General features: G+C 42.2%; 1 protein-coding gene across 3 annotated transcripts in view; it reads right to left on the reverse strand.

Annotated features, from left to right (window-relative positions):
- Window positions 1-14,537, reverse strand: part of RAB14 (RAB14, member RAS oncogene family) — a 32,068-nt gene extending 17,531 nt beyond the window's left edge. Inside the window, exons 1-3 of one of the 3 annotated variants that reach the window (XM_043530351.1) lie at window positions 14,067-14,289; window positions 12,163-12,297; window positions 626-684 (exon numbers count right to left, since the gene is read on the reverse strand). In XM_043530351.1, the coding sequence (XP_043386286.1) occupies window positions 626-677 (52 nt within the window). In that variant the 5' untranslated portion in view covers window positions 678-684; window positions 12,163-12,297; window positions 14,067-14,289. Of the gene's footprint in view, window positions 1-625; window positions 685-12,162; window positions 12,298-14,066 lie in introns of all 3 variants that reach the window. The other 2 variants (XM_007060981.4, XM_037879374.2) reach the window with 2 other exon arrangements.
- Window positions 14,538-16,716: the final 2,179 nt, after the last annotated feature.

Raw genomic sequence — 16,716 nt, forward strand, 5'->3', positions numbered from 1 at the left:
CATATCAACAAACAGTAGCAGGATAATCCAGCTACAAAAAATAAAGCAAATAACTACAATTATACCAGTACTTTAGTAATATTATCTTCATTAATTTTAAAGCAGAGCAAGCAGCAGACTGGCTGAATGTTCTCTATAGAAATGAGTTTGTATTTTTCCCAGATTCCCCCCTCCATCCCATAAGTAGTTAAACTTCATGTGATTTGCAGCACAACTTTTAACAAGCACCAGAAAACCAGGTATACACAGAGCTAAGTGTTGTGGCCTTAGAAATAAGAATTTTGGGGGGAGGTACAATGAAATCCAATTAGAACTACGCCTGGTAAGCGGTGCTCAGAAAGCAAAGGAAGGTGGATTTCAGTAAATAGCGCATATTTATCACTTTAACTTTAAAACACAATATTCCATAGATGAAGTTTTGTGGGGCTGGAGAAAGAGTAGAAACAATAGGAGATGCAAGGTGAAGTGTACATAATGAAAAACATTGCTCTAGATGCACACTTAACAGAAAGATTTCCTTTCAGTAGGAACTCACCCAAAGTTCAGATACACTTTAGAATGTCTGTAAGCAAGTATTTATCCCAATGTGTTTTTAAAGTAAAAACATTTTCAATTTCATACTTACCAATAATGATGTACTTAAATATGTAAGAGTAGTTGTAAGGTGCAGTTGCCATTGTGGCACTATAAAAAAAAAGAAAAGAAATAGATCAGTGGTTTTAAATGGTTAATCTGTATTGCTGATTTAGATACATCCCTCTCCCTGAAGAGTATAAAATGAGTGCATGTTTTTTCTTGAGCTATCCTTTTATTCCAATCTCAGACTTCTACTGCATTTCCATGCAGCCAATGGATTAAGATATGCAAATACTCAGAACACAAGACATCCAGTAACAGGCCCTTCCATGTCATGTATTATGAAGCACTGTCTGCACCAGGGACTTCCATGAACAAATTCTAACTAGTGCAAGTACTAGTCTAGCCGCTCCATAGAGAAAGCTCAAGCAGCTTCTGGCACTAGCGGGAGTGTATAATATACACCTCTACCCCGATATAACGCTGTCCTTGGGAGCCAAAAAAAAAAAAAAATCTTACTGCGTTATAGCGAACTTGCTTTGATCCACCAGCATGCACAGTCCCCCCCTCCCCCGCAGCACTGCTTTACCACGTTATATCCAAATTCATGTTATATCAGGTTGCATTATATCGGGGTAGAGGTGTAACCAGATTCTTTAGTGCAGATGGTTTGACAGAAGATAGGACATTCCAACTTCCACATTTGTGGAGAAGTCTCAGTTTGACAATACAGTGCTAGTTACAATTTAGAACACCTCTTCTGAAGTCCCAAAAGCTCTTCTAAAAAAAGTGCACTTTAAGATTTGAACCAAAGCCATAACCACCATTTTGCCATTACAAATAACTTAAATTACAGTATACCACAGAATGTTTTCCAAAGATAAACACTACAGATTTGCATATTTTAAGTCAGCTAACCTGCTCACTCTAGTTTATAGAGAAGGCTACTTCAGGCCCCATGCTCTGTTGAGTAAGAAGTCTAGATTTCCTACACCCAGGCATTGAGAGAGCTTAAGCCACAGGTCAGATGTTCAGGAAATTGGACAATAATTGTTGCTTTGTCAGCCAGACAGCAGTGAACAAGCCTCAGTAATTTGACTACTTTTACATGAACTGATCATTTTATATCATATCAACCTGTTAATTAACTTTTACTTAAACTTTACTATAAATAGTATACCAAGTAAAATAAGGTGAATTATTCTGGGAAGTTTAAATACATAGGAATAAGGAATGCTTAGTTCTGTCTAGATTGACAGACCAAGTCATTGCCATTATTTACCTTTAATATATGTAATTTTTGGATCTAAACGATTTCAGATACCTGCTTAAAAACTGGAACTATAGTTCTTGTGAGTTTAACATTTGTGAATGACTCCTCTGCCTTACTGAAGACTCTTTTTACTACTTCAAAGTACAGCTATGTCGGAGTTCTAGTCCTGCTCAGATGTTTCCTTGGCAGCCTTGTCCCTTCATTAATTCCCTTAGTGGCACTTCTCATGCATCTTATTTCCTCATTTTAAACAGGTGGCTGGGGTGGGTAGGATAGTGCTGCTCACCCATATGACTAAATGTTAAGTATTCATTGGTTCAACATCTTCTGTACTCACTCATTCTTTTCCTACCCCCTGCATGTCAGATATCCCCCTATGTAACTGGTGGTTTTGGATCTCTAGCCCACTTAAGTCATATTACAAGTTAGTGCAACTTCAACTCATGAGATAGGACAAGTGTGTTTATATATTAAAAGAATCAGTCAAGTAAAATCAGTGGGGAACACTATAGAAATGCTGACAGTTCAACGGCATTTTGATATATACCATAGTAAACACTTCTTCTTACTCACCTAAAAAGGAAACTAATCCAAACCAATGACCACTCAAGGTAAGGAAAAAGCCTGAGTTGACTGACTAACAGGAACTGCATACAGTGTGAATCCAAAAAGATGGTGTGGACAATAGTTTAGAGCACAGCAGGAAGGACAGAAGGAAGAGACTCCAGCAGGGACTTTTGGGGGGAAGGGGTGGGGTAAGAATAGCTTAAAGGTCTTAATGTGTGCCAGGCAAGATATGGCAGTACCAGTGACTTTCCCCTTTCCCCAGCTGTTTTATTCAGAGGAAGTTCCCCTTTCCCCTCTGTCCAACCAGACAGCACTTCTCTACCTTTCTCAGGTCTCTTGAATTAGGCAACTTCCACTCCATGTACCCCAAGCAGCTAAGTAAACCACCTAAAACATCATAAGTTAAATTCTATTAGGCCTAAACTAAGCCTAGATAGCCCAAAGGAGTTTTTGCACAAAGTTATTCTGGTAATGTAATAGCAAGGCAAGTTTCCATCATGAGATGCTCTGCAGTAGCTCAGAGCACCTTTGGCACTATTTTGGTTGGAGAGGGAAAAAGGGGAGAGAAGAGAGAGAAAGAGAAAGAGAGAACTGGAGAGGAAACGATGGTCAGGACAATAGTTTTCTTCCCCTTCCACCCCAGGCTATAGTTCCCCGAACAAGACTTTAGTTCCCCCTCCAGAGACTGTCTGAAAGCAGTGCAAGGCAGTACTTCTGCAAGGACAGTACTTCTTGCTGTTGTACTGGGTAGAAGAGCAATTGTGGGAGTCAAACAACCCACTGATATAGGGCTATAACTTCAGCATCAAGCTTTGTCGTTTCACATAAAAGGCTCAAGTTCTTTCAAGCTTACACCACCAGTTGCTGGATGTGCAGTGGTATTTCTTGCTATACTCCTGAAGATCATCATATTTAGAAAAAGATTACTTCAGTGTCAGATGAATGTTAATGCTCCAAGTACATAAAGAGTTCAATGTCAGTGCAGCTTTTCCAGTGTGGACACACCCTGATGCTGCAGATTTTCTGACTGCATCTTCCAGGTTTTATATGCTGGAAAGGAAGCAGAATGAGTCCCAAGAGCAATACCATTCAGTGTCAGAAAAATCTTAACAGGTTTGTTGAACTAACAAGATCAGAATAAACTTAAGTTTGGCTACTGCTTTTTCTCCCAGTATAATATATAGGGACAATATAAAGAATTCTCTATCAACCTAGACGCGTCTATATTGGGTGTTAGGGCACGAAATTTTACAGCTCTGAGCAACTTCACTAGGTTGATCTAATTTAAGTGTAGATCAGGCATCAGGCTTTTTGCCAGCATAGTGATATCAATTTGGGGTGCAATTCCCCCCCCCCACACACACTTCTAACCATGCCACCAAAACCATTAAATGTAGACTAGACCAGAGATAAAGTTTAACTCCTTCTAATTTTTAAATCTTTAAATATTTGGAGCATTCATCAAAAATAGATATTTCAGAAACAAACCCTAAGTCAAATATTTCTTGATCAAAATATACCTTAAGATTTAAAACGCACATAAAAGCATTTCTCAATTTACATTTGTGCTATAAGATCACTTCAAAAAAAAGTCTATCAGAGAATATCGGGGTTGGAAGGGACCTCAGGAGGTCATCTAGTCCAACCCCCTGCTCAAAGCAGGGCCAATTCCCAAATACATCAATGGATAAATTATGAAGCCACAAAACTTTCAGATGCATACTGTGAATCACCATGTTACACATCAGTAACACTACAAGTGTCTAATCAATACTGAAATAGTACACTACATAAAGTAGCTAAAGAATTGCCATTCTAATTAATACTTCTGAATGTACAATTGAGATACTAAGTTAAAGATCTTAATGACCACTCAAGAGCCTATCAGATCAAATTTAAGATCAAGCCAGGTTCAGTTAACCATTTCCAGATGTCTGAAAGCGTTTTGGTCCAATACAGGTAACTCCAATTTGAAATTAGCATCTAATTTGTTGACGAGTTATATAGTCACTTTTATACAACTAAAAGTTAGATCGCTACTTAGAACACAAAAGAGTGCCCTACTAGGCCACTATCTTATCTCCAACAGTGGACTATCAGATACTTCAAAAGCTGTAAAAATCCCTATAATGAATGTGGATAAAACATGGGCGAGGGGAAATCTTAACCCCAAGCAATTAAGCTATTTTAAGTATACCTAAAGATTTGTCAGGCCATAAATTTTTTATCCTAAGATTAACTACTACTACCGATCATAATGTCTAATCCTTTATGTTGGTTGGCAAAGAGTGTAGTAGGAATGAAGACAGCATTCCATAGATTCGTTTTCTTTTATCAGCTTTATCATGTGTTATGCCTCATGTCCACTGTTTAGTTAGTATTAGTCTTTTTAATGCCATTCAAAAAGATTTTCATTGCCATTCCCAGGACCTTTTCTATTTCTACTATGTTCTTTGGGAAGGCGTAAACTAGACTTCAGACTACCAAAGGACTAAGCATACCAGCAGTTTTACAGAATAGCAGCATGATTTCAATATTCTCTTCCAGCTTAGAAAACAACCTACTGGAGGCTAAGGGGAGGAGGGCAGATATTCATGATTTTATAAACCTCTGTCATGGTATGGAGAAGTGAGTAAGGAATTGTTATTTACCCCTAAACATAACAAGAACGGGGGGGGGGGGTCTCAATTAAATTAATAGGCAACAGATCTAAAACTAACATAAGTACTTCTTAACAACATACAGTTAACTTGTGGAACTCATTTCCATGGGATGATGCAAAGGCAGAAGTGCAACTGTGTTCAAAGAGAATTAGATAAGTTCAGAGAGGATATGTCCATCAATGGCTATTAGCCAAGATGCTCAGGAATGTGGCCCTAAAGCTCTGACTGCCAGAAGCTGGGAGGGAAAGGCAGTGGGGGGGAATGAATTTTTCCAACTGCCCTGTTTTGTATGATCCCCCTGAAGCACTAGTAATGACCACTGTACAAGACAGGATATTGGGATAGAGAGACCAATGGTCTGACCCAGTATGGCAGTTCTTGACATTTCCAAACAAAGTTACTTCAGTGTTAACAATGAAAAGTTGTTCAACACAAAATTGATGCAACAGACAGGATATCAGTAAGGCCCTAAACTTTCTTCAGCATAGATGAGAATTCTATGTGAAACTTGTTTTCGTAAAGAATCTATTAAATCTGAAACTTTACTAACAATTAAGGAATTAAACAAGTACAAAACATCCATTTTACTTCCTTCCCATTTTATTGTCTTAAATCTCTAAAGAATGAGCAACATGCAAGTCAGACTCTACATTTAATTGGGTATCTCTTTAAAGTTTGCATTGTGTAAGGCAGTGGTTTTTAACCTGGGGGTTCAAAGACTATGTCTAAAGAACCTGTGAAAGTTGACTATGAAAATGAAGTTTCAGATCCCAAAAGAGGCGCTCTGTTTTTCTGATCAAGAGTATGTGAATACCCCCACTTAGAGGTCAAAACACGGAATTGTCGTCATCACCACAGAAGTCCACAGTTCAGCACCCTTTTCCACGCTACATCAAATGCCATGCCAAGCACATAAAACATTTATAGCTGAATTCTGTTCAGTCAGTTTTCTGTCTAAGATTCCTGTGTTAGGGGTCCACACACCACAGGTTGAATTTCCAAAGAGGTCTGCACCTCCATTTGAAATTTTAGGGGTCTGCAAATGAAAAAAGGTTGAAAACCACTAGTTTAAGGCAGAATTTTTTTATTTTTTTTTTTAAGGAACAAATTTATATAATTAGGTTGCCTCATCAAGACTAGCTGATTGTCATACTTGACTGCACTGTAAGTAGTCTGAAGATGTCACAGTGTACACTGGAAAGAACAGTGTGAACTAATTATACACAGAGAGACCTAGATGTCATTTGCCATTATTATGCACAAAGAGCAAGATATTCAGGGGAACATAAAAACAGATATATTGGGTTAGACCAATTGACTATCCAGCCCAGCATCCTTTCTTTTGACTTTGGCCAGTGCCAGATGCTTCAGAGGTAATGAACAGAACAGGGCAATTTTGAGTGATCCATGTACTGTCATCCAGTCCCACCCTCTTGCAGCTGGAGGTTTAGGGATACTCTGAGCATAGTGTAGTGTCCTTGACAATAGCCACTAATGGACCTATTCTCCATGAACTTTTCTGGCCATCACAACTTCCAATGGCAATATATTCCACAAGTTAACTGTGGTTTGTGTGAAAGTAGCTCCTCTTGTATTAAACCTGATGTACATTAGGGTCACCAGGTGACCCCTGGATTTTGTATTGTGGGAATATCTGTTAACCAATTCAGGCATCTCTCTCTCCATTTCAGGCAGGATCCTTGTTCCTAGGATGCTGCATCTCCTCTCCCCCATTGCCCCAGATAGATGGGGAAGAGCAGCTGAGCTCGGGGGGGGGGGGGGGGGGTGACACAACAGGCCTACCCAGGAGAGCCTGGGGCAGTTGAGAGGGTCCAGTACCCTCTTTGCATCCTCAGTACCCAGGAAAAGGGAGAGGGGCCCCAGGTACCTAGTTTGTTACAGTGCAGCCTCCACAAACACTCCATGCCACCCCAGCAGCAGCTTCCCTTCCCTGACCAGCAAGGTGTCCGCCTCCACAGCCGAACCCCTTTCAGTGGCATGGAGGAGGCTGGAGATGACTTTACCCCCTGACGGGGCCCGCAGCTCCTGTCCACCCCACAGATCTAAAACACACTCCCCCGGCCTGGTTAGCTGCCCCCCGCAGCTGGGCTAGAGCATTATCATTGACCTGGCCCCTGTAAGAAGAGGCGGGGCTCCCAGTGACCTCTCATGATGCCCGCTCCTTCCTGGTTGCCAGTCACCTCTTACCAGCATCCCAAAATGGCCCCTCTGCTGCAGGAGAACCTGTTCGAGACCCACGAGCAGGGAGTTAACTGTTAGAGTGGGTTAAAGGTAAGAGTAATACTTACCAGTTAACTGCTTAATATTTTACATTCCTAGATATAACTTCTCTATTCACTTTTTCCACATCATGATTTTATAGACCTCTATCATATTCCCCGAGTTGTCTTTTCTAAGCTGAGCAACCCTAATCTTTTTAGTCTCTCCTCAGATCAAAGCCATTCCATACCCTTGATCATCTTTGTTGCCCTCCTCTGAACCTTTTCCAGTTCTACTATATCCTTTTTGAGATGGGGTGATCAGAACTTGACAGTATTCAAGGTGTGACTGCACCATGGATTTATAGAGGCATTATAATACTTTCTATCCCTTTCCCAATTGTTCCTGAAAGCCCAATTCAGTTGACATGGGCCAGCTGCAGGTGTTTAATTAAAGTGTAGACATACTCCATTTGTACTTATTAAAAAAAACCACATTAAGAATTTTTCTTTAGCAAGTTGCTTCTCAAGTTCTTGTGCACCTTCCAATTAACCTCACTAGGATCTGACTTTCAATTTTTAAAGGATGCCTTTTTGCCTATAATGGTCTCCATTACTCTGCTGTTTAGCCATGGTGGTACTCTTGATCCTTTTACTGTACTTTCTGATTTAGGGTATCCATTTAGTCTGAGCCTCTGTTATGGTGTTTTTAAGTTGTCCCCATGCTGCCTGCAGGCATTTAACCTTTCTGATAGCTCCTTTTACTTTCCACGTAACAAACATCCTCATTTTTATGTAGTTCCCCTTTTTAAAAGCTAAATATTACCGTGGTGGATTTTTTTTTGTATTATTTTGGATGCTAAGATGATATTATAGTCACTGTTACCAAGGGGTTCAGCTATAGTTATGCCCTAAGACAAAAAATAAATAAATAAATTTTAGCTTTGATCCTGCAATCACTTATGCATGTGCTGGTCTATAAACACAAGATTAGTTCCACTGAAGTCAAGTTATGTACCTGCTTAAATGTTTACTGGATCAGTGCCTTAATTTCAGTATTTTGTTTTTTGCATATAGCAGTACTGTAAGATTCAAATAAGATAGCCCACTAAGTAATGGCATTTAAAAATGTTTATAATTCATAATTATCAATATTTTTAAAAGGTGACATGATTTAGATCTTTGGCCCTTATCTAAAAAAGATTTAGTTTATTTAACCTACATTTTGTTAGTAGCAGTATTCATCACCATATACACGGCATTAGTAACTACAGGCCATAAGCAGGTCAGGACTTCACTGTACAGACATAGGGCTTAGCTACATTTACATTTTATAGCGCTCTAGCTTGCTGGCTCAGGGGTGTGAAAATCACCCCCCTGAGCGCAGCAAGTCAGAGCACTTTAAAGTGCTAGTGTAAACAGGCTCTCAGCGCACCAGGACCTGGGAGCCCTCCAATTACCAGGAGCACTGGGAGAGCTCTCTCCCAGCGCTCGCATGTGACCACACTCGTACTTCAAAGCACTGCTGCAGGAGCAGTAACATGGTTAAAAAAAAAAAAAAATTAAAAATCCAAGACTAAGTACCCATAAAGGCTTTTTCTTACAATCCTGTTGAGAAGTTTAATCTGAGAGTTGTAAAGTGTTTACTAAGTCTTAGGATAGAAGTGAACAGTAATGTATTTAATGACTTATCTGAGTACTGTCTTCTATATTAAATCCTCAAAGAAAAAGTGGTCTACAGGTGATTTACACTCTCCACCACCTCAATTTATCAACAGTAGTTTTACATGGACACAGTTCAATGTAAAGTCTGTTTCTCCTTATCCCACAAAACTACTCTAAAGCAACCTCAAATATGCCTTCCTGTCTTCGTGCAACTTAGTGCTACTCCAACCCCTTTTACCTACGTAAGTGTAGCAACATGTAGTTACTACTTACATCTCCTACACTCTGAAAGTGGCCTAGTCGTTACTCATGTTAGGACTTGTCTACACTGGCACCTTACAGTGCTACAACTTTCTCACTTAGGGGTGTGAAAAAACACACCCCTGAGTGCAGCAAATTTCAGCGCTGTAAAGCACCAGTGTAGACAGTGCACCAGCGCTTGGAACCGGGCTCCCAGCGCTGGTAGCTATGCCCCTTGTGAAAATGGGTTTAAGAGCGCTGAGAGAGCTCTCCCGCAGCACTGTGCCATGCCTACACAAGCCATGTTAAAGCACTGCCGCAGCAGCGCTTTAGCATTGCCAGTGTAGAGTAGCCCTTAGATAAAATCAGGTTATGGCAAGCTATAATTGAAGCAGTATATCTGAATACTAGTTATAACTGATGTGCTTTAGACATAATGTCGTCTCAGTAATTATGTGCCTACTAGTGATACAGGTTCCCATCAGAGTCACAAACACACCTGCTTCAAACACCCATATAAGCTCCAGAAAGAAACTATACCCTCCAACTATGACTATAGCAAATAATGCACTTCTACTCTGAAAAGTGACATAAAATGGCATCATGGGTTTTCATGTGTGTTTCTTGATCTCCAAGCAGAGTTTGCTCTGTTTAAAACAAAACAAGAAACTAAACTGGCAGTCATGGAAACTCATCCTGAGCTCAAAGTGTCAAGATTATTTTCCCATTGTGTGTACTACCATTAGTAATACTTTCTGCAGGCCAAACTAGGCCCTTATTTATAACTGCACAACTCCACTGTCCTGAATGGGTCTGGATGGGAGTAACTGGTACATTGTGAACAATTCTGCTTATGTGCATGATTGAACAAAAGAACACTTGCTCTCAGTATTGAAAGCCAAAGCAGCCAACAAGAGTAAAATGCAAGCAGTAACTTTGTCACTGGAGTCAGCAAATGTGAGACTACAAGAGGAACATATATGATGAACAAGGTACCAATTTTTAACCTAATCCCTGGGTAGAGTCAGTGTGAGTAGTCCGAGGTTTCTAAAGCACTTTTTATTCTCGTCCCCCTCATCCTTACAGGAGGTGGTACTGGAACAGCCAGGTGCAAAAAGATAACAGCTTTAAATACATTGCCTCTGCAATCTTACTAGTCCTACTCAGAGCAAAGAGGAAGTATCAAGGTCACACCATATTATTACACAGTGGCATATGAATAGTGCCTAGAGCCATCAGAATCAACTCCCAAGTTCTTCATTTTATCAGAAAACATCTCATTGCCCTTAATTTTCCAGCAACATCACTGTTGGTTTTTCTATTGACGGGAATGTCTCACTACTACTAAGGATTTTATATTTCTGCTGTCAGACATTCCTCCATAAAGAGAAAGTGAGTCTTATACTTAAACAGCAGAAAGTATGTCAGATCACCTGATCTGCATTCATTAAATCCCCATTAAATAGTCAGCAGGATGCGCCAAAGCAGGAGTGACTGTTTAAAGAAAAAAATTTTTTTAAAAAATACAGAATGACAGCTTAGTCTACATTACTAATGATCAGGCGCCATTTATGGCTGGAGTAGCACTAAGTTGCATGAAGACAGGAAGGCATATTTGAGGTTGCTTTAGAGTAGTTTTGTGGGAGCAGGAGAAACAGACTTTACATAAATGGCGCCTGATCATTATTAAACAAAAACTAAGTTTTGTTTCATGCTAGTTTTCTTTAAATTCTTAACTAGAAGAGGAAATGTACTTATGAGACTGTTCTTTAAGGTTGTTCCCCCACCAGCCAACTAGTTATATACGTGCCTCTACCCACCATCCCCCTCCTACTCCATCTAACGATAGTGGGACTCAAACTGCAAGCACTTATGAACTATTTGATATAGCAGTAGTTTAAGGTTTGTTCTCTCTTCCCAGTGACAAACTGGTTTCATCTGGTAGAGTTGTACATGAGTAGTGAACTGATGGCACTTATGTGTTCCTTAATAAAGAAAGTTTGAGGCTTTTTGGGAAAGCAGCATATAAAGAAATAAGTCTGGTAGGCACGTAACTTGACCTACCACAAGAAGCTGCTTTTTGGTAAGATTTAAGCAGTGTCTAAGTTTCACAGTTAACCCTGCACTCTTAATCAACAGTTCTTCTGTGACCATACAATAGCACTCTTGAAACAGCAGTTTTTCCTTTTCTGATTTCAATCTGTTTATTTTATTGACAAATAATTCAATTATGTTTACCCCTTTAACACTGCAGAGCCATAGCAACTAATGTTCTTCCTTCCTGGTATCAGTTATACCTTTGCAACCAACCCAAAGACTATGACTTGCATACACAGGTGTCACTGAAGACAATGTATGGATATGCATTATATAGCAAGAACCCAGGCCGAGACTGTAGAGTTAGGAAAAATGTTTCTAACATTTACATTGTATCAAAATTGTTCAGATTCACCAACAATTAATAAACCCAGCAATCCCTTTAACTAAAAGCTGTGTTGGACACAACAACCAAGCCTTTATTGCCCATTGCACTGAAATAATGGAACAGAATATTACTCTACAGATGCGGAGGGGGTGGGGGGTGGCTGGGGGAAGAGGAAAGAGAGAAGGTGCACTGGATGTCCTCTCTGTGTACAGAAGTCTCAATAGCTAGGAGAATTAATCTTGTGCTTATGAGTATGACCACTCAATCAAAACCAGAGATAATGCCCAAGGTAAAACACAAGTCACTTAAAAACACTCCATACCACCTTCAGAAAGCTACATTTTTAGCAACTACCTTGAAGCAAAAGAAAATTTTATATTCATTCAACTGTGTATGAGGCGTTTCCTTTCACTGCTTGTTTAGCAGCAAAGCCACATTCTCCCACAGATATCTATTGCAAGGTAAGCCTGAACAGGCAAATTACATACTACACCAAAAGTTTTGGTAACAACTAGACAGATAACGGAAAGCTACCTAGGATTCTCTAGCAAGTAGTTACTGGGCTGTTTAAGTCACCAGCTTGATACACTCTTGATCAGTAGGGAAAGTGCCTATTTCATTGGTTCAGAAAGATGGGGGGGGGGGCGTCTTGAGAGCCCACTGGATACACTGAAGTATGGAAATAAAAAAAACACTTATAACTAGGTTTCTAAACATAATTTCAAAACTTCTAATTTTAATATGTTAAACAATTCCACCTTCTTTCCTTTAATGATGTCTTCATTCAGGACAAACGTATCCAATACACTTGTTAATACCATGTTTCCCCAATCTCAAGATCACCAACAAGTCATAAAAACATGAGATTGGAGTTTCTTACCACAGCTCTGGTTTAAGTGGTTTCCCCAATCCTTCACAGGAGTTAGTAACTTTCCTTTTAATTCATATGCAGTTAGTTACACTTTTAGATGTTAACTCGCCCAGGGCAGAAACTCTCTCACTTATGTTTGTAAATTGCTCAGCATAACATAGACCAAATCCCAACCCAGGACTTTAAGTAATACTATAATTTAAATGTTTACTTTTTTTGTGGCTAGAAAGTCTCTAGCAGTTTTATGCAAGATATTTCAGTTAACATTTATAATAATACACAAAAGACACATCCACTACAGAATCAGTTTCTAGTTCAAAACCCAATACTAAGAGAATTTTTTAGATTACCTGTCAATTTTTAGTGTAGACAAATGCCATTTTCATGTTGTCAGCATAGTCACAATTAAAAATCCTTCTAAGATCTTGTATCTTATTTGTGTGTCCTCCACCCCTCATGTAGCCACTCAATTTAAGACTATTAGAAAGAAACTGAGTAGCAAGAAAGGCCACAACAGTAAGGACTTGAAAGCAAAATAACTGTAGACAGAGCCTAACACACACCTTTCCTTGCTTCACAGAATTGATGAAGCCAGTGTTTTTGTTGTCCCAAACTTGTTTCCAAAATAAGCCATCCATCCACTCCAGAATATCATCGTTAAAAGACAATTCAGAAATGTGATGGAGACAGAAAACAACGATGAGTCTTTTAATCCATTTTCCTGTGCAGCATCTAGAATAATTTTGCCTAAAAGAGTGAACTACAGAATGTTTTGGGGGACTCTCAGACAAAGATTTGGAGGATTTGTTATTATTCCTACATGAAAGACTCTTTATCATAGTTTCATGCAACATAAATTTTAAATATTGAAGTTAGGGACAGCAGAAACAAACAGCCTACATCGCAAACACATACCCTACTGTATACAAACCCTGAGTGCACATACGATACACACAGACGTGCAGTCACACGTACTATGCAGGGGCACATACTGCACGCATACATAAGGGGAATGCGAGTGTGCAGCAGCGCAGAGGAGGCGGAGGCCAGAGAACCAGCGCAGCAGAGGCCTAGCTCTTGCCCAGCCAGCCTCACCTACCTGGCAGGCCCAGCGCCCAGGACTCTGGCTCTGTCCCCTTCCATTGTGCCTCATCGTTACAGATGGGCAGGCGGCTGATGGCAGGGCAGCAGGCGGGGAACAGGGGGCTTCGGGCCCACTGATGCGGGGTGCAGGCTGCATCCGCCTCGGACCTCCCAGCAAGGGGAGCGGCGCAAAGGAAGGCCGAGGAGCCGGAGCAGACGTCCCAGCGAGGCCTGGGCACGGAGTGATCACCAGGCTAGGCCGCGGGTGGCTGCGGGGCGGGGAAGGAGGGCTCCGCTGCGGCGGCTGAAAGGCTCCCAGGGCAAGGGGGCCAGGAGATGGGTTCCGAGTGCAGTCCTGGGATGACTCGCCAGGCAAGGAGGGGTTCCGGCCGGGTTCAGGAGGAGGCCGGCCGGGCCGAGACCGGGCGGGGGCTGGCTCTCTGGGCCCGGCGTTGTGGAGGAGGTGCCGCCGCTTCCTTATTACCTGGGCTCGGGGAGCTGGTGGCTGTGCAGCTTGGCTCTCTCGGTGGCGGCGGCGGCGGCAGCCCGGTCCCCTCTGGGCGCTGTAGGGCTCTGCTTCGGGCTGGGCAGCGGCGGCCGGGCTGGGTCTCCGCCTCTCTCCGGGGCTCCCACAGGCTCAGCTCTGACGGCTCTACTGCGCCCCCATCCCTCCCTTATCCAAGATGGCGGTGTCTTGTGCACGGGGTTTCCCCGCCCACTCTCAACGGGGCCCGGCCGCACAAAGCGGCGCGCAAGATTCAGAGCTCGGGCCAATCACGGGGCACTCCTAACCGCACGCGGCGGGCCGTGCCCAAAGCAGGCGACGGCGAGCGCGCGCGCGCTCGTGCTGGGCAGGGGTGCGCGCGGCGGGTCACGCGCTCCCTCTTGCTCCCGGGCGCGTCCTGAGTCGCGCGCGCCGGCTGGGGCGCGCGCCGAGTGGGCGGGCGGGAAAAGTCTCAGCCTGGGTCAGTGAGCCGCCAATCATCCCCGCCCACCCCACAGGCGCGGCTGCTCCTCCTTCGTGCCACACCCCCCATCCCGGTGCCCCTGCTCAGCCAGTGGCCACCGGCCCCTAGCGGGGACCCATCTAAACACCAACGGAGGGTGTCCCCGACGCAGCTGCTCGTCACCCAAACAGAGGTGGCGGTGCAGCCTCAAGCAGCGCAGTGCCGGTTCTCTGTCTACTGTGGTGCTGAGAGGAGGCTGGAGACCCTGAGGTGCCCGGGCAAGAAATGGCTGAGGGCACAGACGTGGCACACACAGACACAATGCCCTCACACTAGGGTGATCAGATGTCCCGATTTTATAGGGATAGTCCAGATTTTGGGGTCTTTTTCTTATATAGGCTCCTATTACCCCCCACCCCCTGTCCCGGTTTTTCATATTTGCTGTCTGGTCACCCTACCTGGCACCATAGCGAGGGGATCTGGTATAAACCACCTCAGCCTGCCCCGACCCAGCCTCACAATGTCATGGCAATTTGTTGACTGCCTCAGGGGTGTGACACAAAGTGACCCTGACAAATTAACAAGGGGTCAGGAGGCAAACACTAGCACAGACACAAGGGGCCACATGGCAATGAGGACAGGTGCTGTGTTTTATGACCCCTGGGGTAGCGGGGAGCAAATGTCCCACCTGCACAATAATGAAAGCACACAAGGAAACCCACACAAACAGCTCATGGAAAGACACCAGCCTCTCACAATAGGAGGTAGCAACAATACAGCCTGCCAGATGGCAGTGGGCCATAATGCTACAATGATAGTTTGCTGATGGCTTCCAGGGTCTTAAAGTGTGACCTTCTCACCCTTCTCCCCCTGCCCCTCCCCTACACACACAAATTAATCAGAGGACACAAGAAAAACACACAAATACATTGTTTCATAGAGACACTAGTACATCAAGAAGTTTCACAAAGGGACTATGATTTGCTGTTGTGCCCTAAAAGTGACCCATGAGTAACACTTATAAACATGGTGTCCCATAAAGATGCCAACAATATGATGAGATTAAATTATGATACTATGTCTAAAAAAATCAGCATGTCATAATGCAGCATCACAACATAGCATTTTGCTGGTCCCAATGGGTGACACTCAGACCTCAGCTTTTGTGGCAGATTTCTCAGGCCATCAGTGCTGGCTCGAAAATCTCTGGAATTTTGGCAGCACCAAGGATGTGGGTGCTACACGGAGTAAAAAGAAATTGAATAAAATAGAGACTGAGTGGAGAGATAGACTATCCATGCAGATTACAATAAAAATAATGGTCAAGTTCAAATAGTACAGAGGGGATGAGTGAGGAGGTGTTAGCCAAGAGGAAAATCTTAGACTTTTCATTTTTCCATTGTAGGCAGGTATGGTGATGCTGCTGGAATCCCCCAGTGAAAAGGGAACTATATTTGCATTCACAGTGCCCTCCTGGTTACAGAAATTATGGGATTTTCCCCTTCAGAAAACAATTACTGCAACCAGACGTTAAATTAAAATTATTCTTCTGAGTGAGCCTGCAAAGATAAACCAAGTGGACTTTCTCCCTAAGAAAACAGGCTGTGCACATAGCTTGAAGATTTCCAACTCCACTATATCTGTAACCTCCAGTCCTTCAATCACACAGGACCAAGAACAGCATTTGTTATGTGCCTAGAAATAAAGCAAAGAGAAAGTGTTTGTAATATGCACACACCCAAAATCCAGCTGATAGTTGAAATTTTGAGTCTAATAAACCTTAATGGTGTCATTTTATTGTAACAATAATGTAAAGCATAAACAAACAAAACTGTAAAGAAAATTACCTATGGCATTCAAAATAGCCATGACCTAGAAGGCCATTAATGAGTTAGAAACACATCATGTTTCCCACCTTCCTTCAGAATTCCAATAGTGCTGTTATATGAATGCAACACATTATCGGTATTATTACTTCAGTAAAAAGTATAATTTGAATCAGAGTAATGTTTACCATCATCAGGCATTCATCCGTCCTAAGTAGAGTTAGTATATGAGTTCTGAAAGATGAGGGAGATGTTTCCACATGCACTGGGTTGTCTTCTGATTGCTTTGTTACCCACCACACTCTATGCCTGTTGTAGGGTGGGGGAAATGGAAGTTTTCTAATTTATTAATATTTTTGCT

This window comes from Chelonia mydas, chromosome 16 (genome assembly GCF_015237465.2).
Source record: "Chelonia mydas isolate rCheMyd1 chromosome 16, rCheMyd1.pri.v2, whole genome shotgun sequence".
In the NCBI taxonomy this organism is placed as follows: domain Eukaryota; kingdom Metazoa; phylum Chordata; order Testudines; family Cheloniidae; genus Chelonia; species Chelonia mydas.